A 25,983-nucleotide genomic window follows, 5' to 3' on the forward strand; every position below is an offset into this window, starting at 1 on the left:
CGAATCTTGGAGGATGCCATGCGATTCCTATGTCATAATATTCCCATCTCTAGAAATACTGTGCCTCTTTGACAGTTACAGAATGGGAGCTTGAACAGATAGTTGTGGACCATTCAAAAATTGGTGACTGTAAAACTGGAAACGTTGTTTATTTGTTCAGTCACTCCCGACTCTTTGTGACCTCATGGACCAGCCCACGCCAGAGCTCCCTGTCGGCCGTCACCATCCCCAGCTCGTTCAAGGTCAATTCAGTCACTTCAGGGATGCCATCCATCCATCTTGCCCTTGGTCGGCCCTTCTTCCTTTTTCCTTCCATTTTTCCAAGCAGCATTGTCTTCTCTAAGCTTTCCTGTCTTCTCATGATGTGGCCACAGTACTTCATCTTTGCCTCTAATATCCTTCCCTTCAATGAGCAGTCAGGCTTTATTTCCTGAAGTATGGACTGGTTGGATCTTCTCACAGTCCAAGGCACTCTCAGAATTTTCCTCCAACACCACAGTTCAAAAGCATCTATCTTCCTTCACTCAGCCTTCCTTATGGTCCAGCTCTCACAACCGTAGGTTACTAAGGCGAATACCATTGCTTTAACTATGCGGATCTTCGTTGCTAGTGTGATGACTCTACTTTTCACTGTTTTATTGAGATTGGTCATTGTTCTCATCCCAAAAAGTAAGCGTCTCCTGATTTCCTGGCTGCAGTCTGCCTCTGCAGTAATCTTTGCACCTAGAAATACAAAGTTTGTCACTGCCTCCACGTTTTCTCCCTCTATTTGCCAAAACAAGCAATGCAGATAGCCAATGCATTCGCATGAAGGGCAACTCCTGATCTGTTCCAAGACCTCTACTAGTATGTATATTGCTATTGATGATTTCACTTTTCTCAGTGATTCTTCTAATAGGAAGTGCTATTTGAGCACATACAGTTTTATCAGTAGGTCTTCAGATTTGTGTTCTTTCTTCATTTCTTTGAGCAATTAGATCTTGCCTTTTCAGGAAGTACATCTTAACCCACCCGGCTGTAAAGAATTTGCATGGCACTGTGTAGATAAAGTCACTCAAATCCATTCCAGTTTGTGCTATAGTTGATACAGTGTCAAAGGATGTAACCTAGGCCCGCTTGTCCAATCGTAATTTATTTTCTCAGGCTGTGCAGTCTGAGAATGTGAACAGCATGGTTAACACCCACCATTTTACCACTGTCTTAAATTGTACTGCTTTAGCAGTTTGCAAAAATCTTTTTTAAAGTCCATGTTTTATGTTGTTTTAATATGATTAAGGGTTTAATTATATTACAATATTTACTTTTTGTATATTTTAATTATGTTGTAATTACTTTAGGTTGTTGGATGGCTGGAGTCCTAGTCGCGTAGAAAAGGTGGGGTATAAATAAAATTAACCACCACGAAGTTTGCAGCAGAGGAGTAGCCATCCTCCATCCCCCAAACTCCCAATTCTTAGATATTAGAAATATTGGCAAAACATCCCAGTATTTCCGGTTAATGCTCTTTCTGGCAATTTGGGTTTGATGGCAAAATTTAAGCTGTTTAGCATTAAGCACTCTGCTATTTTCATTTTCAGATGATTTTAACTCATTGTGACATGCCTAGGCAGCAGGAGATGGGGAAAAAGTTGGCTCATGTATTTAGAATTTTACAAAGGAGCAGCTTAATTTATGTTCTGAGACAGAGAAACAAACAAACAAAAAAATCAGATAGTAGTTTGCATTCAGGCATCAGACAGTAGGTAAAGATATATTTGAATCCTTAAGTAGGAAATCAGGATTCTATTTACTCTCCAGTCTTGGTGAATCAGTTGAGGATCTCTATTTTAGTCTGTGTAAGACTATGACTTAAACAGTGTCCATGTGTATTGAGAAAGCCCTTGCATAAATTTGGATAGAATGGAAGCCCTTAGTTAAAGGTCAGCACAATACTCTATTCTATTCTTAATGGGGGGAATTTCCCTTATACATGTACATCATATACCATTGCCATTTCATACCTGTTTATCATGTAATGTGCAAGGGCTTCTACCTATTACATCATGGGTTATAATTGAGGCACTTACCCTTTAATCAAGGATGCCTCTTTGCTTATCTGTGTCAGTATCATTTCAGTTTCAGTTTATTCAATGCTTAGGACAAACAAATAAATACATAAAACCCAGATGATTAATACAATACAAAATATACGATTGCAATATTAAACTGTCAGTAGTCTTCTGGTTTATGAGTGTGGTGGAGGATAAATTTGGATGTTTGTGATTTTGGATCTGAGTTGGAGTAGTGTCATCAGAAGGAGAGGGATAGCATAGCAGGCGGTATGTGCCTGTATTTTCCATTCACCTCTTGAATATAATGTGACTTGTATTTAAGACTGCTTTAGAGGTTGGGGTAAATCTATGTTTTCATCAGGAGAAGAGAGGGGTATTGGGTTTTCTGCTAACAATTTCCTCTTCAACCATGCCCCATTACCATCCTTATGATGGTAGAACTCTACCAAGGAGGAGACACAACAGAGATTCATTGGTGTTTACTCACCATAAATGTAGATTCTTCCATATTATATGGATTTATCTGTACCCCAGTTTTTAAATGAGGTTCAGTTTACCTATCCAAATGTATGTTCCTTTATGAGCCAGTTAAAGTATTAAGGTGGCTGAGGAGGTTCTCCTCTTGGTCCCACCTTCCTTGCAGGTGTGACAGGTGGGCCTTCTTGGTGGTGGCCTCTCAGCTGTGGAACTCCCTCCCCAGTGAGATCAGATTGGCCCCCTCCCTCCTGAGGTTTAGAAAACTACTTAAAATATGGCTTTTCAAACAAGCATTTGAGGAGTGAGATGAAGGAGTTCGAATAACTTCAGGATTGGTGCTTTATGTTTGTCAATGCCCAATGTTTTTATAGTTTACTGGTTTTAATCTATTGTTATATGCTATTTTAGTTATGTGTTGTATTTTCTATTTTGTGAGGCATTGAATTTTGCCATTTATTTTGTTGTGAACCATTTTAAGTCCCGTCCCCCTCAAAGGGGTTGGGAAAAGCGATATATAAATGAAATAAATAAATAAGAAATCAGAATTGGATATGGGAAAACATTTTTTGGTAAATTATGTAATTCCAATAATAAAATTATTATTTTTTAATTGGTGGTGGTGGGGAATAGAAATTACTAATTGTTACAATGACTTTCTGGTATGACCTTTGAGAATAAAGATTATGCCTCTAATTTTGCAGAGTTTGTGCAAAAAACAAAAACAAAACCCAAAGAGTGGAAACTGCTAGTGAATTTATTTTTTATTGATGGAAATATATTGTAGGGTTTTACAGTTTTCTCTCTTATCTTGGAAGCCTGAGCTAGTTCAGGATAAATGGATTGGCAGAAATTAATCACTTGCAGTTCTCCAGGTAAGAAATTAAGAGGGAATTAAAGAATGGGAATTGCATGCTCTGTCAATCAGATTATTCACAAAAGATTTGCAAAGGTCCAGTTTTATCCAGATTACAGAATGAAACATTAGAGTGCTGATCATATTAAAACATTAATAAATCTACTTTTATCCCTGAAATTCTTTTTTGTTTGGTTGTTCAGGTCATGCTTTTAAAAGTTGCCTTCAAAAAGGGGCTGGTTTTTTGTTTTGTTTTTTGTTTTAATGTCAGATGTGTAATGGTGGATTGGTTATGTTGTAATCTGTTATTATTTTGTTATAGATGTGGATTTATTTCTGGGTTTTGATTGGGTTGCCTATTCATTTTTATTTAGTTAAATACGGCATTGAATGTTTTTTGTTTTTTGTTGGAAATTGCTCTGAGTTCCCTCGGGAAGATACGGCAGGATATAAATAAATTTGTTGTTGTTTTTCTTAATATTTAAATTTATGTTTAGTTATTTCTAATTATGCTTTTAATTTAATTCTGTTTTAATATTTGATCGCAATTTGTGTTTTAATTGTATTATTTTATTTAGGGTTATGTACCTTGAATCCATTTTTGGAAAAATGTAGTAATCCAATAAATAAATCACACCTGTCAACAAAGATTTATGATGAATCTGTTTACACCTTGTCTTTCCTATTATAGCAAAGAAAGCAGACAGAAGCAGCTTACCAAAAAATCAACACAGTCAAATGGAGTAGGACATGGTTTTACCTTCCATGCTGTGTAGACTCCTGACTGCAGATTAGCATTTATCACACAAGTAGTTTGTAGCAAAAATTCTATTTACTGACTCAGAGGAGGACAAAATATATTTAGTTACACAACCTAATAATGCAGAACTGGATTTACTCCAGGCTAGAATGCACAGACTAAACTAGATCGGTACATTAATGTATCAGAGAATGCACTGAACTATTTTGTTAAAGTTTTCATAATTCCTCAACCCTTGTGCAATGAAAACAATAAGCAATATAGTTGGTCTTCTGTATCTACGGATTCAACCAACCATGGCTTGAAAAAACTTGAGCATTCACGGATGTTGGTATGTGCAGGGAGTCCTCAAACCAAACTGTAGCGAATACCAAGGGCCCACTATAATAGTGTTTTTAAAATGGTGTCAAATTTTAAAACAGTGTTGATGAGATAAAAACAAGAACCAAGAACAGAACACAGTAAAGTCACTATGAATGTATTTAGGGGTGATGTACAAAAAATGAGTGGATGTCACAATAGAATAGGCTCTATCTCCTCTCCATACAATGCAAACATCAGAAGTAAAAAAAATGCTGGAGCCACAATAGATCTTTTCAGATGGTGGACCTTAGATTGGAACAGTGGTTCTCAACCTTGGGGCTCCAGATGTTTTTGGCCTTCAACTCCCAGAAATCGTAGCAACTGGTAAACTGGCTGGGATTTCTGGGAATTGTAGGCCAAAAACATTTGGCGACCCCAAGTTGAGAACCACTGGATTAGAATATCACTTCATTCTCTGGCATAATTTTCTTTCCCTTTTACCCATTTTTTCCAGACCAGTAGTATGTGAACAGTTTCTACCTAATTTTAAATAGCCTTCAGGGAAAGTCTTGACGAGTGTTTTGAGGATGGTTTATTGCACGTCATCCTACAAACAGCAATTGGTATGCTTGGCTGTATTTGTGGATCGTGAAAAGCTTACATATACGTATTATCATGGCAGCCCTATCTCTTGCTTCTCCTCATTTTTGAATGAGCATTAATTGTTTGCCCATTAAAGACATGACTTTGAGACTCCATCATAATGATCTGCAGAAGAATCACATTAGCATTCTGCTAGGTAGTCATCCAAGGTCACCTGAGGTAAGCTACCAGCTGTCCAATTCTCCACTGTACAGTGCCAGAAAGTGGCTATAATTATTCTCCAATATAGATGCAGCAGGATTCAAATTTTAAATTCTCAACTACCTTAGGGGCAATTGTACTTTTTGCAGTATGGTTCTTTTTTTGCACAAGCTAATTCATTATTGTTGAACTCTTTCTTTTCCCAAGTAATAATTTGATTTTCAAACATTTGTTAAACTCAGTGTTTTATGGTGGAATGTTCCTCTTGGTTTTATCATGAGTAATGTGGTAAATGTAAATACACCTTTTGGTAGGGAAGAGAATGGTAAAGAGTGTACATACACGTATATACAATTGACTTTTCTCAGTATGTGTTTTCTAGACTTGAGAATTTATGTGCATTTCTGTAATCTTAACACCTAGTTCTTTACTTTACATGTATTTATAGCTATGCATTAAAGCCTAATTCCTCATTCTCTGTACATTTATGAGCGGTCAGTTTTTGGTCTCTACTTTATGGAAAAAAGTGATGGTGTTGTATTATTTAGTGTGATCATTTTGTTTTTATTTATAGTAGGTGAGAAAGTGGCATCAATGGATTTAATAAAGTAATCATTTCAGTACTTCTTTTTCCAATCTACTCTGAACAGTGCCACCCCCCCCCCCAACTGTAGCATCATATTACTTAATCTTTCCTGTGTTTTACTGCAGAAAAAAAATCCATTACAGCCAAATACGATATATTAAAAAAGCCATTATAACAGGATAGATTCTAGCCTATGTTCTTTTGTTGGTCTTGATGAGAGTAGACTTATTCAATCATTGGAATTTACCTGACTCCCATTCAAAAAGTGATAAACAACAAGATGCCAGACTCTCTATGTTTGAGAACATTGGCCAACATGAACTATTGGAAAGATGTATTTTGGCTCACTCTCATCATGTGGGGTCAGTGCACACATTAACATCCCTGGGTGCTTAATCATGATTAAATAGTTATGAGTGAACTGTGTCCTCTGTTTGCCCTGCCTTTTTTGCTTCTTGAATGCTAGCCACACTCTGCCAGCTTGGGCCATTATTAATTGATTCACCAGTACCAATGTTAACTGAGGTGAACTTTCAGCAGGTTTCCTCTTGGCCAGTTTGCCACCTCGTTTCAAATCTTAGCTGACGGAGAACCTTGATTAACCTTAACTGTTCCCAGCAGTGGAGCCAGCGTAAAGCATTAAGTGCAGTAACAGAAGAGAGAAATTTGTGCTTTGGAAGAAAGTGTTGGGAGAAAGATCCACAGTGGCTATTTCAACACAAACGTTATATACCATGTTTACTCGAATCTAGTGCTCACTTTTGTTTTGGCTAAATTACATTGCCATTGGGCAAGAGATCCCAATTGGGAACAGAGTTGGAAGGAGGCGATGGTGGCTGCGAAAAGGTTAGTGGGAAGCTCCACCTCTCCATCAGGCCTGGTAGGAAGCTGACACCAAGCCTGACAGAAGGGCACGGTTTCCCACCAACCTTTTCACGACCTCCACCACCTCCCATTACATTCAACAGGAAATCCTTTGTTTTGTAATGACACTTTCAAAATTGAGTTGTGCGTTATACTCAATTAAATACAGTGGTTTCTGGCCTCTAGTGTCTTCTATGTGTTGGATTCACAGAAACAAAGGTAAAAACTGTGTAGTTTTCAAATGTTTATACACACACACACACACACGCACACACACACATTTTTATTAAGGTTTTTCAGAATACAAATAAAAATATAAGGGGCAATTGCTAGGAAAAGTCAAGGTATAACTGGGAGGGAAGAGTGGGGAGGGAAGACCGAAGAGAGTAAAGAAAAGAAAAAGAGAGAGAGAGAGAGAGAGAGAGAGAGAGAGAGAGAGAGAGCCGGGGAGGGAAGTATGGGGGGAATTGAGGAAAGGGAAATAAGGGGTTGGAATGATGGGGGGGAGGTTGGCTTCCCAATCTTCTCCGCGTCGTCATCTTCCTCTGATTATATCTGTTTCTTCTGTGTTTTGGCGGCTTGCCTTTTTGCATATGATTTCTCATAATCATTATATTATATTATTTTATTTTGCTCTACATCGTTTCCTCTTGTCAGTGATATACAACTAAATTTTCATATAGTCTTCATAAAATCTCCAAACTGTTTCCAGTCAGTTATCTTGATTGGTTTTCCCGTATAATCTTTCAGGTAGAAAGCCAATTTGTCCATGTCTTTTATTTCCCAGACTTTGTTTAGCCATTCTTCTGTAGTATTCGGATCTTTGGATTTCCATTTTCTGGCATAAACTATTCTAGCCGCTGTTGTCAGATATGTAAAGAGGATGTCCTGATTTGTATCTAGAGTTATATCTTCATCCGTAATACCTAAAAGAAAATACTCTGGCTTCATCTGTATTTTGGTATTCAAATTTTTGAGTCATTTCTTGAATTCTTTTCTTGGAAAATAATTCAAGAAATGTAATTGTAAATGTAATTTTATTGTATGTTAATATTAAAAAATTCTCAAAATATGGTTTTCAATGTTTATATTAATATGTTAATGCAGGGGTCCTCAAATTATGGCCCGGTGGCCGGATACAGCCCTCCAAGGTCATTTACCCGGCCCTCACTCAGGGTCAACCTAAGTCTGAAATTAATTGAAAGCACACAACAACAATCCTATCTCATCAGCCAAAAGCAGGCCCACAGTTCCCATTGAAATACTAATAAGTTTATATTTGTTAAAATTGTTCTTCATTTTAATTATTGTATTGTTTTTTATATATTTTTTGCACTACAAATAAGATATGTGCAGTGTGCATATGAATTAAAATTATTATTTTTAATTAAAAATGAGACCAAATTATAATCCGGCCCTCCAACAGTTTGAGGGACTGTGACCTGGCCCTCTGCTTAAAAAGTTTGAGGACCCCTGTGTTAAGGCATCTGCTATGTTTTTAATTTTATTGTGTCTGCTGCCTTGAGTCCTGTTGTCAGGAGAAAGGCGGGATAAAAATAAAACAAATAAAGCAAATAAAGAAATAAAAATGTAAAAAGTGAGATGCCCATGATGCAACCATTCTGTGTCGTTGTGTGACACTTTATTCTCGGGACGTTAAGTGTAAATGTTTTGATGGCTTTTCAATCATGTATCCACTTTTGTAATGCCTACTAGTCAAAATCTTGTTTTCAAAACTAGCATGAAAGGATCAAAATCTATTTGTCTCGTCTGCTGAATTTGCAGGATTTCCTGCGTTTCTTGTTTCCCCCCAGTGTTTCATTAAGTCTAGAAATCCATGCATTGTCTATGCTAACCCACTGTTGTCCATCTCTAGCTAATGATCTGTGGTATGAAATAGGAAAAGAGACTTATGATGTAATCTAAAGACAGCTATTCCTTTGGTTTTGGCTTGGACCTCTCTGAAAGCATGAGAATAATAATTCTTACTTACCTAAGAGCCGTCGCAAACTCTGTTCCTGCGAGAGAAAACCTTGCTAGCATGTCCCTGACGTCAGGAGACTCCGCCTCTCTCCCCGCCCCTTTCTCTGCCCCTTTCTCCATGCGAGCGTGGTTTTTCCTTTGCTAGGGCAGCATTGCCCGCATTTTCTCTCAGTTGGCAGAATTCAACTGAGAGAAAATGCGGGCAATGCTGCCCTAGCAAAGGAAAAACCACGCTCGCAAAGAGAAAGGGGTGGAGAAAGGGGCGGGGAGAGAGGCGCAGGCTCATGACGTCAGGGACTTGCTAGCAAGGGTTTCTCCAGCAGGAACCTAGTTTGCGACGGGCCTTAGGGTTGTAACAAAAATGTTACAGGGTTATTGTAGATTACGATAGGAGAAACATCATATACTTGTTGAGTGTATATAAGCAGGCTGAATGGATCTGGTTCCGTTATCTTAGTCTGTTGTTGATTTGAAGGCCAAGATTGTAACTCATGAGCAGGAACATCCTGCAACCAAATCTTGGCTCAATCACAAGCTGTCTAGGTTTCTATAAGGAAGGCAATATATTTTATTCTTGGAACTTCTCCGTTTGCGGTTGTTGCCCACCTTACAGGGTTGTGTGACACTTTACATATTTTACCAAATCTGCTTACATATACAACTATAAAAAAAAGTGAAAATACTGAAATCCGGCAAGGTAACATAATACTCTTTGCACAATTAGAAATAACTGCGGACAGGTAAATTGTTAATAATTGTTTTTAATTAATCATGGCCAGAACTCAAGCAACAAGGCAGGTGCCTCCAGTTCTTGGGAATGGGAGACTGTTGAAAAAAATCCAGTGTGACTGATTTGCTAAAGCTATAGTGCTAATATTTGGAAATCTGAAATGTTAGTCTGATGAAAACTAACCATGCTGAATACCTGTAACAACCGAAAATCACGACTTGTTCTCTTGCACTCAGCTTAGGATTTCTTGTTGAATTTGTTCCCTAAAACCCCATATTTTCTGTTTCCTTTATAAGTACCACTTGGGAGTAGCTCTGAGAGAATCTTCTTTTCATTTATTTCTTTACATTCCTTTCACTGAGATGCTCCATTTCTCTAGAAACTAAAGGCATCCTTTGCCACCTTATATCTGAGTGGTGCTTGGCTGCTACTTATAATTTCATGAGTTTTTTGTTCCATAACTGCTTGTTTTCTTAGCCATTTCTTAGTTCAGTGCTGAAGATAAGCCGCAATATCAATCACACAATGCCGATGAAAGACACGAACAGTTCTGCTTTGTTAATAGGTATATTCTGACTACCATTATGCAGTCTGACAATATTGTTATATTCTGACATGAATCTTTAAAAAAATCATTGTCATCACTTACATCAAGACTTTTGCTTGGCATGGATTCATTTCTTTCAATCACAGAACTACCTTTAAGCCGTTTCGAAAGACCCATTAATTTACCCATAGAAACAGAAAATCTAGGTTTTAGGGAACAAATCGACAAGAAATCCTTGGCTGGAGATTTGCTTTTTGAGCAAAATGTAGGTTATGTGTACATTTTATTTGTTTGCTTATTGTACTTTTCAACAACTTACTAATGACAGGCACCTGTATTTCATTATAATGATGAGAACTCATGAGAATCAGTTCAACAATTACTTTATCTAACAATTTTTTTTTTAAAAAACTGTTCCTGGTTTGAATGTGTTATTTCCTGTTTAATTGTGCGGTACTTTGAAAGTAGTTGTTCTACTCCAGCAACCTTGTTTTTGTGTCTGCTGCAAACTATGTTGAATTGGTTGACACACTATGAGATATTCAGTGAAAAACCATACCAAAATGTGCTGCAGTATAGTAAACTTTTTTCATGTTTTATGCTAGAACCAATTAGGAAATGACATTTATAACCTAGGAACAAAAACCATGTCAAATAATATATGCCAGTATATAAAACATACAAGTGTAAAGATGTAGAAGCACTAAAACAATACTGGAAATGCCCGAGAAAATACAAAGATCTTAGTGCGAAAAAGATGGTAATATATGAGTTATGTATCAATGTTTGTGTCTCATATTTTTCATCTAAACCATAGTTTGCAGTCTTTCCCCTCTGGATACACATAGTATTTGGTACCTGGATGCTCAGTATTCAATTTTAATGAGGACAGGCTTCTATTTGAAGGATGTTCAGGGAATAAGATTCTGAAGATGTTTCTAATTGAAAGAAAACCTAGCCCACAACTACTTTCTGTACAAGGAACCATTACAAGGGTGAGCAGGAGACCTTGAAGTTGCCAATAATCATCTGTACAGATATCCAACCTACTTGCTTTTAGTCTTTCCCTAGTATAATGAGCTGCCTTGCCTTGTTTTTCTACGCAAATGATAATTATTTCAATATCTGAAGATAGACTTGTATATTCACATATGCATATTTTATGTAAACAGGTGTCCTATTTTACTGTACATTTTTGGTGAATCCTTGGCCACTCCATGTCATTGACTTCCATTAGCAAAAATTATGCTTCAAACCATAGCTAATGTCAAGATGGAAAGGATGGGGGAGAAAGTCAGGAAGGGAAGAGAGTTAAAGGGTGGTGGTGGTTTCGTGATTGGGTTGTTTTATTGCTGTACTCTTTGGAAATAGTGGTCCCGTAGGTTATTGTTTTCAGCAGCAAAAGTTTATTGCTGTTTGTGCTGAAAAACAACCCAAAGTAACTGTGTTGAAACAAATTAAAGTCATTCTCACCTCCGTAAGTGTCAATATTTTTGGAAGTGTCTGCAATATCTTGAAGAACCATTTATCTTTTGAAGACATCTAGAATTAGCTTTTACCCTTCGGAAGGTCAATAACAAAGACACCTAATGGACATAAGATTCTGCCTTCTATTTTTATGTAGGCTTTGTTTCCCTCTTTCTGCCATTAATCAGAGATCTGTGAAACTGGTTTTAAATTGAACGCAGCATCTGACATGAATTTGACTGTTCAAATGTTACCAAATCAAGCAACCCTCAATATTATAAATAATAATTCCCATCATAAAGCAAGGCACTTGTATAACTTGTATAGTTATTTAAAAATGAGACCGTTTAGAATTTTAGAGACTGCTACCAGACCTCGGATTGAAAACTATTATTGTATTCGGGCTTCGTTAGACCATGTTAACATTAACGGCCACAAACCCAACTCACATATCTGAGTGAACCTTTGTTGGCTACTGTACATTAATGTGGATGTTTTATGTTTTTATATTTAGGTTTTATGTTAGATATAATTTTTAGATAGCTTATGTTTAATTTAATCTATATATGTCATGTTATATGTTATTTTCACATGTGTGGTTATTTTGGGATATTATGTCTACATTTACTAATGCACTGAGGCATCGAATATTTGCCTTTTTGTTTGTTGGAATCCACCCTGAGTCCCCTCAGGGAGATAGGATGGAATATAAATAAATAAATAATCATTATTATACTACTTCCAAGTTCATCAGAGATTGAAAGAGGTTTGGGAATTGAAGAATGCAAAAAACAAACAAACAACTATTCATAATGCCAGTGTTATAAATAACAACAACAATAAATTCATTTGTAGGACTGAAAAGGAGCCAGTTGGTTGAGTGGTCTGCTGCAGGAATTTCACAACAATACCTTTGAGAATACTTTTGACCTCACAACCTCTGAGGATTCCTACCATAGATGCAGGCGAAACGTCAGGGGAGAATGCTTCTGGAACATGACCATATAGCCCGGAAAACCTACAACAACCCAGTGATTCCAGCCATGAAAACATTCGACAATACCTTTGAGAAGTTTCTCCCTCCACTTTTTCTTCAGATAGTTTTTTACACTAGCAAAATAATTATCATGTAAAAATAGCCATAGGACCAGAGCGTGTTTGTCACCATACTAATTGGTTTAAATTAAGACTGTTAAATCAATTGAAAATCTGTTAATTGGTTAACAGTTCTAATTTTGACAATAATGTGTGAAAATGCATTGAGCAGTGCCTATTTACCAGTGGTCCCCTACTGCTATAATGCAGAAAGGGGATTATTATTTCTAGAATACCTACCCGAACACTTGCTGTTAATTCAGTGAGACATGTGACTTTATGTGAAAACTGATTTTTTTCATCTTGCTTTATGCACATTCAGTAATGATTTATATTAGCAGTAAATCTTCTGTGAAAAATTGCTTACATTCTTCAGATGCAAGCAAGTGGCACCAATGACCTTGATCTGAGAAGAAGAAGAAGAAGAAGAAGAAGAAGAAGAAGAAGAAGAAGAAGAAGAAGAAGAAGAAGAAGAAGAAGAAGAGGTGGTGGTGGTGGTGGTGGTGGTGGTGTATTTTGGGACGGGGCAGGCAACAGATAATATTTAATAATATATTCCCCTGCTTACCAATGCAATTACAATAGCAAACTATGAGTAGGAAGTGGTAACTCTCAGGCAAAATCTAATAGTTGTAGAAATCTGATAAGAACGTCTGCTTCTAATAATTCACGAAGGCTCTATTCTTTTGCAAAAGCTGTAGGTAAACATGCATTCATTTGACAAAATGCTATACAGATTATTCACCGAGATACAGATGAGTGTAGATCCTTAATAATTAAAATCAGTTATACTTGTCCAAATGAACAGCATTAGCGGTTCATTTAGTCACCAGGAGTCCTTAAATTTCATAAACTCTCTGCGGGTCCCTTGTTATTAGTGAGCATTTGTTACACTGAAATGAACCTCTAGTGTGCTTTCAAACAGCAGGATGAATGTTTGGGTTGTGGGATTCTCATTCAAGATTAACAGACATGTATTTCATGCAGCTTTCAGGCAACACACGTTCCTCTGATTTGGAAGTCTTGTGAGCTAGAAAGCAGAATAAAATGGTCACTGATCAATGCAGTATTGTAGGTATTGTGTTGGAGAGTGACAACGCAGAAATTTAAATAAACTTTATGGACCGCACATTAGACTGAATTTTGTTTTCCCTCAAGGCAATTGTATGTATTAGTTCATGTCAAAATGGAATCAACTAGTTAAGTTTCAGGATGATGAGCTAAAATATAAAAAAGAAATAGCTGCCGCTAATGAATATGTGAAATGCGCTTATCATGCTATTTAAAAACATAATTAAAATGTTCATTCTGATACACTTCTCTATGCATATGCCTTTGTTTTGAAACTGAAACTTCTAAGAAATAAATATTTTTCTCCTTCCTTGTCTTAATAAAGATTATATTGCCAGCAGGTAAAAAGTGACTGACAATGCAGGGAGAAGGGGAAATTGGCTATACTCCCAAATGCTGGCAATTGTACGAAGTAAATTGAAAAAGAGAAAGAAAGAAAAATTTCCCATTATGTTTCGGTTTATAGCAATTTTATGTGTTATGGGCAACTGCAGCCAAGTGTAATTTTCAGAATGAGGTGTGATCCCCCCCTTCACTCCTAGTTTGTCAAGAAAACCTTTTAAAGATCACAGGAATGTTATTTGAGAGATTGGTTAGCATATTTACTCAAAGCACAGTAATGCGAAATATGTGTTTTAAAAGAAAAACGAGCATATCTCCTACATAACTTATGCTGTAGTCATTTCAGGATCAGGCGTGATCAGGGAAAAAAGTTTTATCTTGATTGCCTTAGCAATCTATATAAATGAAACATGGTCACAAATTGCTGTCCTAATTGTGTATATTACTCCTGTTGTGTATTTGAATTTGTCTTCAGTCTCTAAGAGTACATTCAGTTCATTTAAGGGGCTAGGACAGAAATCGAATAATGGCGAGGAAGCCAGCATGGTGTAGTGGTTTGAGTATTGGACTATGACTCAGGAGACCAGAACTTCTTGGTCATGGAAACCCACTGGGTGACTTTGGGCAAGTCACACTCAGCCTCAGAGGAAGGCAAAGTCAACCCTTGGTGAAGAAATCTTGCTGATGATTGGTTTACCTTAGTTTCACTATACATCAGAAATGACTTGAAGGCACGCAACAACAAGAGGGGTAGCAGTGAGCTGCTACTTGTTAGTCTACAGTTCCCACCATTGTTGTCTATTGGCAGTACTAACTAGACATGATGGGAGAGTGATGCAAGATTTCCCTACTACTAGATACTCCTGATCCCTAATCTTGATCGCTATCCTAAAGTTTCCCTACTCCTGATCTTTATCATCCCTTTATACCTCTGCCTTGCAAGAGAATTGCTGCTTTCACCCAGAAATTTCGGTTATTTTTAGATGGCTTCACTAAATGGATTCAGCATGTTGCGTACAGCATTCTTGTAAGGATATAGCAGGTCTCAAAGTTTGAGGTAGATTCAAATGTAGCACTGAAGTGATCTTAAGACTCTATAATTGGATGTAATTGGATATAATGTCAGACATTGGAAGTCTCTTTCTGTTAATAACTAAGCAGATATACTACCCTGCAGGGAAACAAAAAGAAGGTTCCTTACAGTGACATGGCAGTATTGTAGCCCTCTTTACATAAAATCAGAAGTTGTTATCTATCATTTGGTCTTGCTGGTAAGAGTCGAAAGTCACTATACTGGGTTTTTTTTTAACCTTATTAGTAATCATTTTGTTTATTTACTTAATCTCATTTTTATTTAATCTCATTTTTACAAAAATCTCGAACCATTCTATAAATCCACCAGACTTGAAAATAGGTTCCAGAAAACCCAGAAATCTGTCTTCTAGGACTATTTAGGGGATGAAGAAATTTGTCAAAATAACTTTGTTGCTGCCAAACTGACAATAGCGATATCTTGGAAAGGTGAAAAAGAACTATCCAAAAAGGGTTAGAGAGAAAAGTTATTCGAGAGAAAAGGATTAGAGAGAAAAGTTAGATGGCCAAGCTATCTAATGGTATTCGGGGGAGGGCGGGGGGGAATGAAAAGTTCACCAAAAATGGAGTTTGGCATTTGAATCTCTGGGGAAAAAAGACAAATGTAGATTTTAAAGTAGCCGCAAAGGGAATTTACTAAATTAGTAATAATTTTAGGGTTTATTAGATACTTAGGCGATCCCTCGTTGGATGAGTAAGATGGTCTTCCATGATGGGTTTCCTTGTGGATTCGTAGGTGGCTGTGGAGCCCTATCCTTGACCCGCATCTTCTCCTACAGTGAAGGCATTGGTTTCCAGGTAGAAAGCGGTCCCAGTCGGGGTTGGATTTTTAGATATAGGTTTATTAGATATAAGGTTCACAGTAAATAATGACAAAAGTCATAGGTGGTCGGTTCACTGGTGTGAGGAAGATGGGAAAGGATTTGTTAGGACGTTGTAATGTATATGTTTTATTAGTAATTGTAATTTTTGTTTTTGCTTGTCATTCTTATACAATAAAATAAAAAAATGAACAGACACAGTGACTATCCTGAATATCTGTATCTCCTCTTAAGCTTAGCTAGAATTGTCTAAAAACCTCCCTTGGTCTTAAAAACATGAGGTTAGCCCCAGTCACTTTCCTCTAAGAATATGCACCCTTCCTAACCCTAACCCATAACCATAGTCTTCATTCCCTTTTTGTAAATTCTTCTAGTCCCGCAAAACAACCTCCCCCTTTCCTAGTTTTTATCCTTTTAAATATGTGTGATAGGAAAGGGAAGTCTTGATTCTGTTTTGAATGGTTTATTACAGCTCAAAAGTTGAAAAGGTACACATTTTAATCTATGTGCCATGTTTTTTAATGCATTTTATTGTATATATTTTATGGCAATGTGTTTTAACTGTTTGGTGCGGGTTACAAACATTATTATTGTTATTGATATTGTTATTGTTGTTGTTGTTGTTAGTTGCTGAGAGGCCCTGTGCAGTTGCCCACCCTTCCTTTGGTATGAAAAGTAATAGCATGTCATTCACCTACCCTCCCCACTGAGAAATTGACCATATGTCTTGAGCAATTAGCTCATGAACTCTCAAACCAAATGTCTGAAATGTTTGACTATATCTCTAAATTTAAAATATTGAAAGTCCAGAATGTATTGTATCTTTACCATTCCTTCCTACCACCCACAGCTGTGGAAATTCCCTATACTCTTGTTGAGAATGCCTGATTTACATAATCATCCTCCTGTTGCTTCTGAATAACTATGCAAAATGCAGATCTTGTTGCCCTGGCAGGCCCATAATGGCTGGCAGCCAATCAGAGTTGCAAGAATTTCTATAATCACTGAAGCTATTACCCAGAAATCACACAGTGGGTTCATCCTATTACCTTGATTACTGCCATGCCTAAATTCTGATTGGCTTTTGCATATAAAGTCCATAACTGGCTCTGATGAAGAAATACCTTGGTGTCTCTTTTCTGAGAACGCTGGGAAGTTCAAAACTGTATGTAAGGAAAGATGAAAACAACCCCCCCAAGGCATCGAAGTTTGAGTGGTAAAATGGCTGGGCAGAGAAACACATTTGAAAGCATTGTAAGTGTGTGTTTCTTGTATCTAAGTTCTTCTACTTGGAAAAGAACCTTTCAGAACATTTCCACAATTTAGAATTGCTACTGGCCATCTCAGCAGAAGAAGGAAAGAGAATGAAATGGCATGTTCTCCTTTAGAGCTGTCATGTTATGGAGAGTTTTGTGTTTTATTATTATTATTATTATTATTATTATTATTAATTCATTTTTATGCTGTCTTCTCCCATAGGTGGGATTCAAAGCGGGGTGGGATTCAAAGTTTAAGCTTTAGATATTTCAGTAGTTCAGTAAATAAACTAGATTTACCAGGCATTTATGTTAAATGAATGCTTAACTTATTCACTTTTATGGGAAAACAAAGCAAGCATAGGACAGTACCCCAGAACATATATCAATTTTTGTTTGCGGAAAACGTCCCTGTTGCTTTTTGCTAATCCAAACGTTGATTGTTTCAAATAGCATTCATCAGTAGCAGAAAGAGCTACTGTGGAGAAGAGCAAACCACAGACCACCTATTACAATGCAACCTGAGCCTGCCACATGCACAATGGAGGACCTTCTTATAGCAACACCAGAAGCACTCCAAGTGGCCAGCTACTGGTCAAAGGACACTTAATAGAATGCCAATATTTATTTATTTATCGTGTCAGGAGTGAACCAATGTATTTGAGAAAACTCCTGACACAACAAACAAACAAATAAATAAATAGCTGAAAACATTAGACAGATAAGTGAAAGGAAAGAGAATGATATCCAATCTTAAATTACATTTCAGACTAGAGGACTTGATTTCTTTTTCCTAAATGTAGTAACAGCCAGATTGAGTACATATGAAATATGTGGTTTAACCTCAATAATTAAATTCTTGGAGTATTTCAAGGCAAACATGTTTATGCTTACCAACCAATTCTTTATTTTTCTCTGTTTGCCACACCTATTATACATCTCTAATTCACTTGTTCTCAACTAGATCACTTCATTAGCAGGCTTAGTAAAAGATTTCTCATTGATAAAAGACAATTTGAGTACACATGTACAACTTCTATGAAAGAAAGAAATTCTTGAAACATGCTTTAATGTTCAGACATAAAATGAATTTTAGCTATGCCATCTAAGTGTATATTTGGTCCAAAATAATATAAATTTATGATAAAACATTTTTGCCATTTTGTTCATTACCTTTTCCCAAATATATGAATTATTTTGAAGGCCTAGTGTTTGCAAAATTTCTCACAGAAAGAAAAAAATGGGGGGGGGGGACCCCTGCCATTTTAATACCTTTTACAGAACTATTATTGATATGGATAATAATAATAATAATAATAATAATAATAATAATAACAACAACTTTATTTTTGTATCCCTCCACCATCCCCCCCAAAGGGACTCGGGGCGGCTTACATGGGGACAAGCCTGATCAGACAGATATTAAAGTATAACACAGTAAAAATTATAAATACAAAACATCATAAAAACTAAAGAACTAAAAGCATTGTCCAATATAAAGACTCAAAAAAGTTGATGGCATTTAATTGAGCATATAAGGCATTTAAACTTATTTTAATGCTAGAAAAGTAAAGATTTGAGGTGGGTTGGAGAATTGTACATTTAAAGGCCAGCAATAACTACAGGTATGTGGTTTTGTCCTGTTCAATATTATCTCAGTGTCTGATTAAAATTTATTTCCTTTTCAGGCCTGTAGAAGATGAAATAGCAGCCGAACCACTAAAGTATGCAGAACAGCTTCCAGTGGCACAAATAATACATCAGGTATTAATTTATAACATTTTTTCTATATTTGCCTCAAGAATAAGTAAGCACTTCAGTCTAGGAAATAAAATACTTCTGCTAGCTTTTATTGCCTGATAAAAGGTTGACATCATTGTAATTTATATTTTGAAATAGTACAAGAGAAGGTATTTCTGTCTAGGTTTGCAACATTACTGAAAGCATTACAACAGGAAGATCTTTTTGATTTTCACAGGGGATGTCATGTTGTCCAGATTAGAGTTTCCATTGTTGTTAAGCATCATAATAATCTAGTGCTGGAGCAAAGATAAAAGAAGATACAGTCTCTGACCTCAGGCTTATAAAATGTTCATATCAGGAGCCAACCCGTGGTATTTATGAAGTGGCAGAGTTTGTGGCAGACCTGGGCAGGAATAGGAGGCATGGCATAGAAAGGTGATTCTCAGTCTGTGGATCCCCAGATGTTTTGGCCTTCAACTCTCAGAAATCCTAACGAGTGGTAAACTGGCTGGGATTTCTGGTAGTTGTAGGCCAAAATATCTGGGGACCCACAGGTTGAGAACCAGTAGTATAGATGGAGTGCTACTCTCATTCTTGCTTCTTTAGAATTGGCTTTCTGTGAAATGGCACTAGGCTAGAAGCATCACTCTTTCTCAGACACAGTTGGCTGTACATAAAATGTTGGTATTTCCTAATTTGGTGGCTCATTTGCCTTAATTATCTATGGGTTGTATCTTTAATTCTATATTTTAGAGAGGAGAGAAGTTTTTCAATACTGAGCTAAATGTATCTCAGGCTCGATCACACCAAATGTTGTTTACTCGTTGCTTTGCTAAAATTTCATTTAAGGAAAGCCAGCCTCTTTTGAAAAAAAGCACAATTAAAACAGCAAGAATGGAAAGTGCCTTTGTGAATGCCACAAGGGGCAGCAAACACAGCTGGATGTGAGGAAGTGAAATAGATTAATGATTGTCGTGAATATCAGCCAACCCATGCTCCGTATAGCCAGTCTCTGTTGGAAATATAAAGAACTCATTTATTCATTATTTAAAGCATTTTTATGCTCACCATTTATCGTGCCAGATCCCAGGATGGAGTACAACAGCGATAGATAATGAATTATTAAAAATCTAATGCAGGATAACAGAATATTAAAATGCTTACGTCTGACAACCACAATAGAAGACGGCACATAAAAATCGAGAGGCACACTGAGGGAATATACAGATTAAAATGCCCAGAAAAATAAAAGCATGCTCTCTTAGTACTGAATGGGATCTAAAGAACCCTGTATTATCTTTAGGGAAGATATTCCAAAATAGGAATCTTGAACTCAAAGGTGGATGGGTTCTGAATTTCGTTATTTGAGAAGGTTCATAAATGATGCCAAAAAACAAAAACAAAAAAACAGGAAATATAGCTCTACAGAAGGGTCATTGGGAAAAGGTTCTTCATCCAATAGTATTTTCAGTAATGTGCAAGTAGTTTCTATTTTGACTAGTTGTAATTTCTTTTCAGTGCTGTTATTCCCTTGAGAAAAAGCAGGATCTGGTGTGTAGGTATTTCATCCTAATTGTGACCACATTTAACTGCTGGCGCACATGGCCGGACTTTGCCGTTGTTGTTTAAATGGTCCATTATCTGCAGCTGCGGCTTTTGTATGCAGCTGCCTTAGAATGAGGGGAGAGCAACAGTAAAAATGGAAGTCTACCAAGTGACAAAGTTGCTTGGAATATCCTCTGGGTATTAATTATTATTGTAAGTCTGTTTCCAAATATCTTTGTCAATCAAAGTGGCTTCCCGCAGTTGAATTTGCTTGCTGGAGGCAATGCCAGCTTTAACTTAAAGGAAACACAGGGTTGATTTTAAAACTTTCAAGTGTACAGCCCTTTCCTCCAAGATGTTAAACCCAGAGGAAATTTAAAACTTTAGGCTGAAATCTGCACCTCCGGGAAGAATATCTGATGTGTTCAGAACATGGAAGATTGGAAATCAGGACCAGTTTGTATGTCAGGAAACTCCCTTGGTGTTGTCAGAGCTTCAAATGACCCAGCAGCCTGCAAATGTCACATTTAAAATTCTGTCTTCATGCCTGACTCTCAGCATAAATGAATTAAACAGCAGAGCAGGCAGTAAGTCAATATGTTCTTAACAGTGAGAGAGTGAGCAATGAAACAGTTTGTGGATTGTTTGGAATAGGTAAATAAGAACTGTACAGAATAGCTCACCTAGAGGAATATGTGGTATAGGAAACAGAATTAACCTTTGAGATGGTTGACCAGATGAAATGTCACAGTAATATTTTTAGAGCACAAAGAAAGTAATCTAACCCTGCTGGATTCATTTGGCTGCTTTGTGCCATAATGCAATGAAATACTTCATTGGACAGAATTGGAAATGGTTTTTTTTGTATGTTTTGACTATTTTATAGAGTAAACTTTTACTCATATTATATATTTCCTTGCAATACATCTACTCGGACCTCATTACTTTAATATTCTGGCCCAGCAACACAGAAATAACTTGAGCCTGTTGAGATTGTAGCTGAGAGCTCTCTCTGTGTTTGTGTCAAATGTTGGTTTCTCTCTGACTAGAAAAAAATGAGGCTCATTATCAACTTTTCTACTTAGGCCACCTACTATCCTTTTTTAAAACAAGGTTAACCAACAGTTTCTGATGAAAAACTACACAGACCCATGTCCATTAGTTGATTTATTATGTTCCTGGTTGTCTCATCTGCGGATGGTCTGGTGAACACATGTGAGAACAATTTTACACAAGTCTGTACAATGCATAGCTGCCACACTGTTATGGGTCAAATACCTCTGCCAAACAAGCAATAACTGAAGGGGCATAAATCAGCATGAGACCATGGCTAATCTTTTGTGAACTGAATACATTCCAAAAAGTTATTTGAAACCATAACTCAGTAATGTGATTTAACATGGTTCTCTGCTTTTAAAAAAAAAAATAGAATCTTAACATTTTGGAATTTTTAAAAAATGGATGAAGAAACATATTTAAAATAACTAATGAAGAAAGGGGGATTGCTATGTGTTCCTTTTTGCATATAGCATGGTTTCCAAATCAGTTTTCCTTCAATTTCAAGTAAAAACAGAATGGATGAATTTTATGATTCTAGGTGAAATTTTTGGGACATACAAAATTTTGCTCTGATGAATTTTGATACTGGTGAACACTGTTTCAGACATTAAAAATATAAGTGTAGTTAAGTTCATGCTCTTACTCAATGGTTGAGCTACATTTTGCTTAAATGGAATCCAGAAATATTGTGAAGTTTACAACCATGTAATATCGCATTGCTGCTACACATCAGGATTAATCACTTGCAGAATGAATATCACCAGAAACACAGTAACACTGGCATATATCATGGTTCAGTAATGGCAGAAGATGTTCAAGCAGTTGTTCATAATTGCTTGGACAACAAAAAACAAGTGAATACCCTCTTGCAAGTATGCAACCTTGAGCTAGTTGAATCAAGATGTTAAAATGTAAGCCTCCTTGGATCACTCTGCATATTGTAGCACCTATAGACAAAGCATCCGATTCCCTTTCTGTGGAGAAATCAGAAACAAAGACAAAGATGTAGGATATTATAGATAAAATGTAGACAAATTTGTGCAGCTTTATATTTCAAAGGAGGTAATTCTCTGTGTTTCTGCTTTCAAGATACATCCTTCTTTAGAACATGCAAGTCAACTTTTAGATGATTTATACATCTTAATATGTATCCTGTATTTTCTCAGAGTTAGCAGTAAACCATCTGCAGAATGGTTTCTGGTTTCAGCAGAATACAAATTATTGATTAATATATAGAAAATGATCTGCCCGTGTTCGGATTCCTAAAGGTTTAGCTTAATTCAAAACTCCTTTAGGAGGCCTTTTCTTGCAGAATTCAAAAAACAGCATATTCAGATACCAAGTTACTTCACCAGGACTGGATAAGCAATTCTGGCAAAAGAGCGGAAGTTCTGGATGACAAATACTGTTACATTAACTTTGAACAAGACCAAACTGCATTTAGTAAATAATCCTTTCTTACTAGTAAGCTGTTTTTGTAGCTTTAATTCTAAGACCCATGACACATTTTAATGTCAATGTCACAAATATATGGCAAGGCATTGATATATTTTTACATTGATGTTCCACACTTCCAGTGCCGATTACCCTTTTCAGGTCAACTCACAACTGACAAAATTAAAAGGATAGAATTTGCAGTATTATTCCAAATTCTCCCCCTTTCATGCCTGTCTGTATCTCTTATTCTTCTTTCAGATATCTCAGGAGAGTGTAATTTGGATCTGAACTAATTCCTCATATAGGAACATATAGCTGTTTTTTGGTTTTTTTTTACTATCAGTTACACAGAGAATGCATTACATATAGTGCAATCCTGATATCTATGATAGCAGATACTTACTCATAAGTAGCACAATTTCATTTACCCATATATAAAAAATTATCTCAAGGCATTTTCTAGAACTTTCAGGTGATTTGATGGTATGCTTCTGCTCGAACTTGTTCATTTCAGTAGGCTTCACTATTACACTGTTTAACAACATTTGAAACATTTTGAAAGTGTTATTCCTGTTTTATTGTGCAGTACTTAGTTGCTGTAAGTTTTTCGGTCTGTATGGCCATGTTCCAGAAGCATTCTCTCCTGACGTTTCACCTGCCTCTATGGCAAGCACCCTCAGAGGTTGTGAGGACCTACATTTGGTAGTCCCAATGGTAGACCTCAGACTTGATTGGATATAAGCAGAAGTTCCCACAAAACCTGTTCCTGATGTTTTTACATAGAGCAGGAATTGGTCAGCTTCTTCCTCCATACCTATTGGTTTAGACATAGAACAGTGCTCTTTATGCAGTCATGAAAACGCCCGTGAAACCATGCCACATCTCAGTTTCAGAGTGTAAAAGAGATATATTCATTTTTTCATGCACATACCTCTCGGTTTCAAAGGGTATGTTTACACTAGTTTGTAATGAATAGTGATTCCAGGAGCTTGGAAACCTTTTGCTTTCAATATTTTAAGTGGGTTGCTTATAATACCCACACACAGAGAAAGGCACTTCTCTGTAATGTCAGATAGGATTTCTGTGTTCAGAAACCTTTTTCCCAAGGATGAAGTCCATGAATGGGAAGTGATGCCCATCAGCTTTTCATGAATGCATTAGTGCTTGCCATTTTAACCTTGTCAGCATTTATTGGGTTTATCTGCGGGGAAGTCAGTGTCAGCAGTGCAATATAGTGATGGAATTGACTCAGTTGGGGACGGAGAATGAAAGGGGAAACAGCTTTCTATTTTTTTCTATATTGCTGCTTCTTAACAGATGTTAATTTACATTAAAGATAATCCGTCTTGCTGATACTAGAATCAAAATTTTTGCCCTTCTGTGGGAGAAAAATGCTTATACTTCTTACCATTTCGTTAAATGGCAACACACAGATGGGTCAGAATACATTTGTTTACACATTAACAGGTTCATTTCACTTTAATTTGTTGAAAATAAAATGGTGATTAGCAGGCTATAGATTTTTATTCATCTCTTATAAAATCAGTTAAGGGTGTTTAAAACTCTAATCAAGCATGCAAAGAGCTTAATAAGTGAACAAAAGCAGTACAGGTTTCAGTTAGATGAAAACACTGATACGTTTAGGTTAGAACATTTACCCTGTACGTAAAAGTGCTCTAGAATCTATATAAATAAAAATGTAATGTTCGTTGGTGGGATTAACATAACTCAAAAACCACTGGACGAATTGACACCAAATTTGACAGCAAAACACATACTAATCCAATCTATGTCTTTCAAACAAAAAGCCCCTTTAAAATGAAGGGGAAATAACTTAAAACTCCCCCAAAAGAAAAATACCTTGCAGATAATACACAAAAGCCCCCCTCCCTAGTGCGTGAGAAGAATGACGCACCAACCGTTGTGAGGAAAGAGAAGCCTAGCTATGGAGTCCCTTTCCATGCAGAAAGGCAGAGTCTGTTTCTTTTGGGGAGGGGAGGGATTGAAGAAAGGAAAGAGGGAAGGAAGGAGAAGGCCTGGCCCAACAGAGGGCATGGAGGCTTAGTGAGGCAAGTCCCAGAAGCGGCTGGAGCCACCACAGTGGCTCCATGAGGCCACCTCCCACTCTGAGGGAGGTTCAGCTCCTCACAGTGATTCCCACACACTAGACTTCAACTCCCAGAATTCTCTGCTACTCCCAGAATTCTCTGCTACATACAGAAAGGAATCTGGGAATTGAAGTCCAAAACACTTAGTGTTTCCCACTCTATCTCTTCTGTTCCCTCTGTTTGGCCTCCAAGGATGGATGGCGGATGGCAGAGTGATCAATGGCGACCACTAGCCTGGGGCGCCTGCTATCGATGCGCTCAGGCCTCAGCGGGCATTGTATGCCAGCTACCAAGGGAGCCCAAGATGATGGTGGCAGTGGTGCAGGCGGTGGGAGAAGTGGGCACAGAGCACAAGGGAAGGGGAATGTGAAGATGCCCCGGGCGCCTAGGCTACAGGCAGAAAGCAACAGGAGGGAGAAACAAATGGAGGCACCCCTAAAGCCAAGACCTCCCTAACATGGGAGAAAGAAAGAAGATGGGAAGAAAGGACAGAAGAAGGCAGGGAGGAAAAAAGGGATGGAATGAAGGAGGGCAAGGGGGAAGGAAGGAGAGAGAAAGAGGGAGGGAAAGAACAAAGGAGGGAAGGAAAGAAGGAGAGAAGGAAGGAAGGAAGGAAAGAAAGAGGTACCGAAGGAAAGAAGGAAGAAGAGAAAGGAAAGAAAAAGGGGAGGAAAGGCAGGAAAGAGGTAAAGAAGGAAAGAAGGGGAAAGGAAATAAAAAGTGAAAGAACGAAGGAAACAGGGAGGAAAGGAAGGAGAGAAGGGAAAAAGAAGAGAAAGAGGGAGGGAAGGAAGGAAGGAATCAAAGAGTGAAGGCAGCAATGAAAGAAAGAGGCAGAGAAGGAAGAAAGCAGAAAAAGAAGGGAAAGAAAAAGGGGGCAAGGAGTAGGTAGGTACCTCTCTTTCATAATAGTCCAGACAGCTACCTCTACTTCAAAAATTCTTACATTAAGCCACAGCAACGTGTGGCAGGGCACAGCTAGTTCTTCA

The 25,983-nt window shown here is 37.2% G+C and overlaps 1 protein-coding gene across 1 annotated transcript in view; it reads left to right on the forward strand.

Moving 5' to 3' along the window:
* Positions 1-25,983, forward strand: part of PIGK (phosphatidylinositol glycan anchor biosynthesis class K) — a 157,877-nt gene that overhangs the window by 89,969 nt on the left and 41,925 nt on the right. Inside the window, exon 10 of the mRNA XM_060773754.2 lies at positions 18,791-18,866. Within this exon, the coding sequence (XP_060629737.2) occupies positions 18,791-18,866 (76 nt within the window). The remainder of the gene's footprint in view (positions 1-18,790; positions 18,867-25,983) is intronic.

The sequence above is a fragment of the Anolis sagrei genome, chromosome 4 (assembly GCF_037176765.1).
Source record: "Anolis sagrei isolate rAnoSag1 chromosome 4, rAnoSag1.mat, whole genome shotgun sequence".
NCBI classification, from domain to species: domain Eukaryota; kingdom Metazoa; phylum Chordata; class Lepidosauria; order Squamata; family Dactyloidae; genus Anolis; species Anolis sagrei.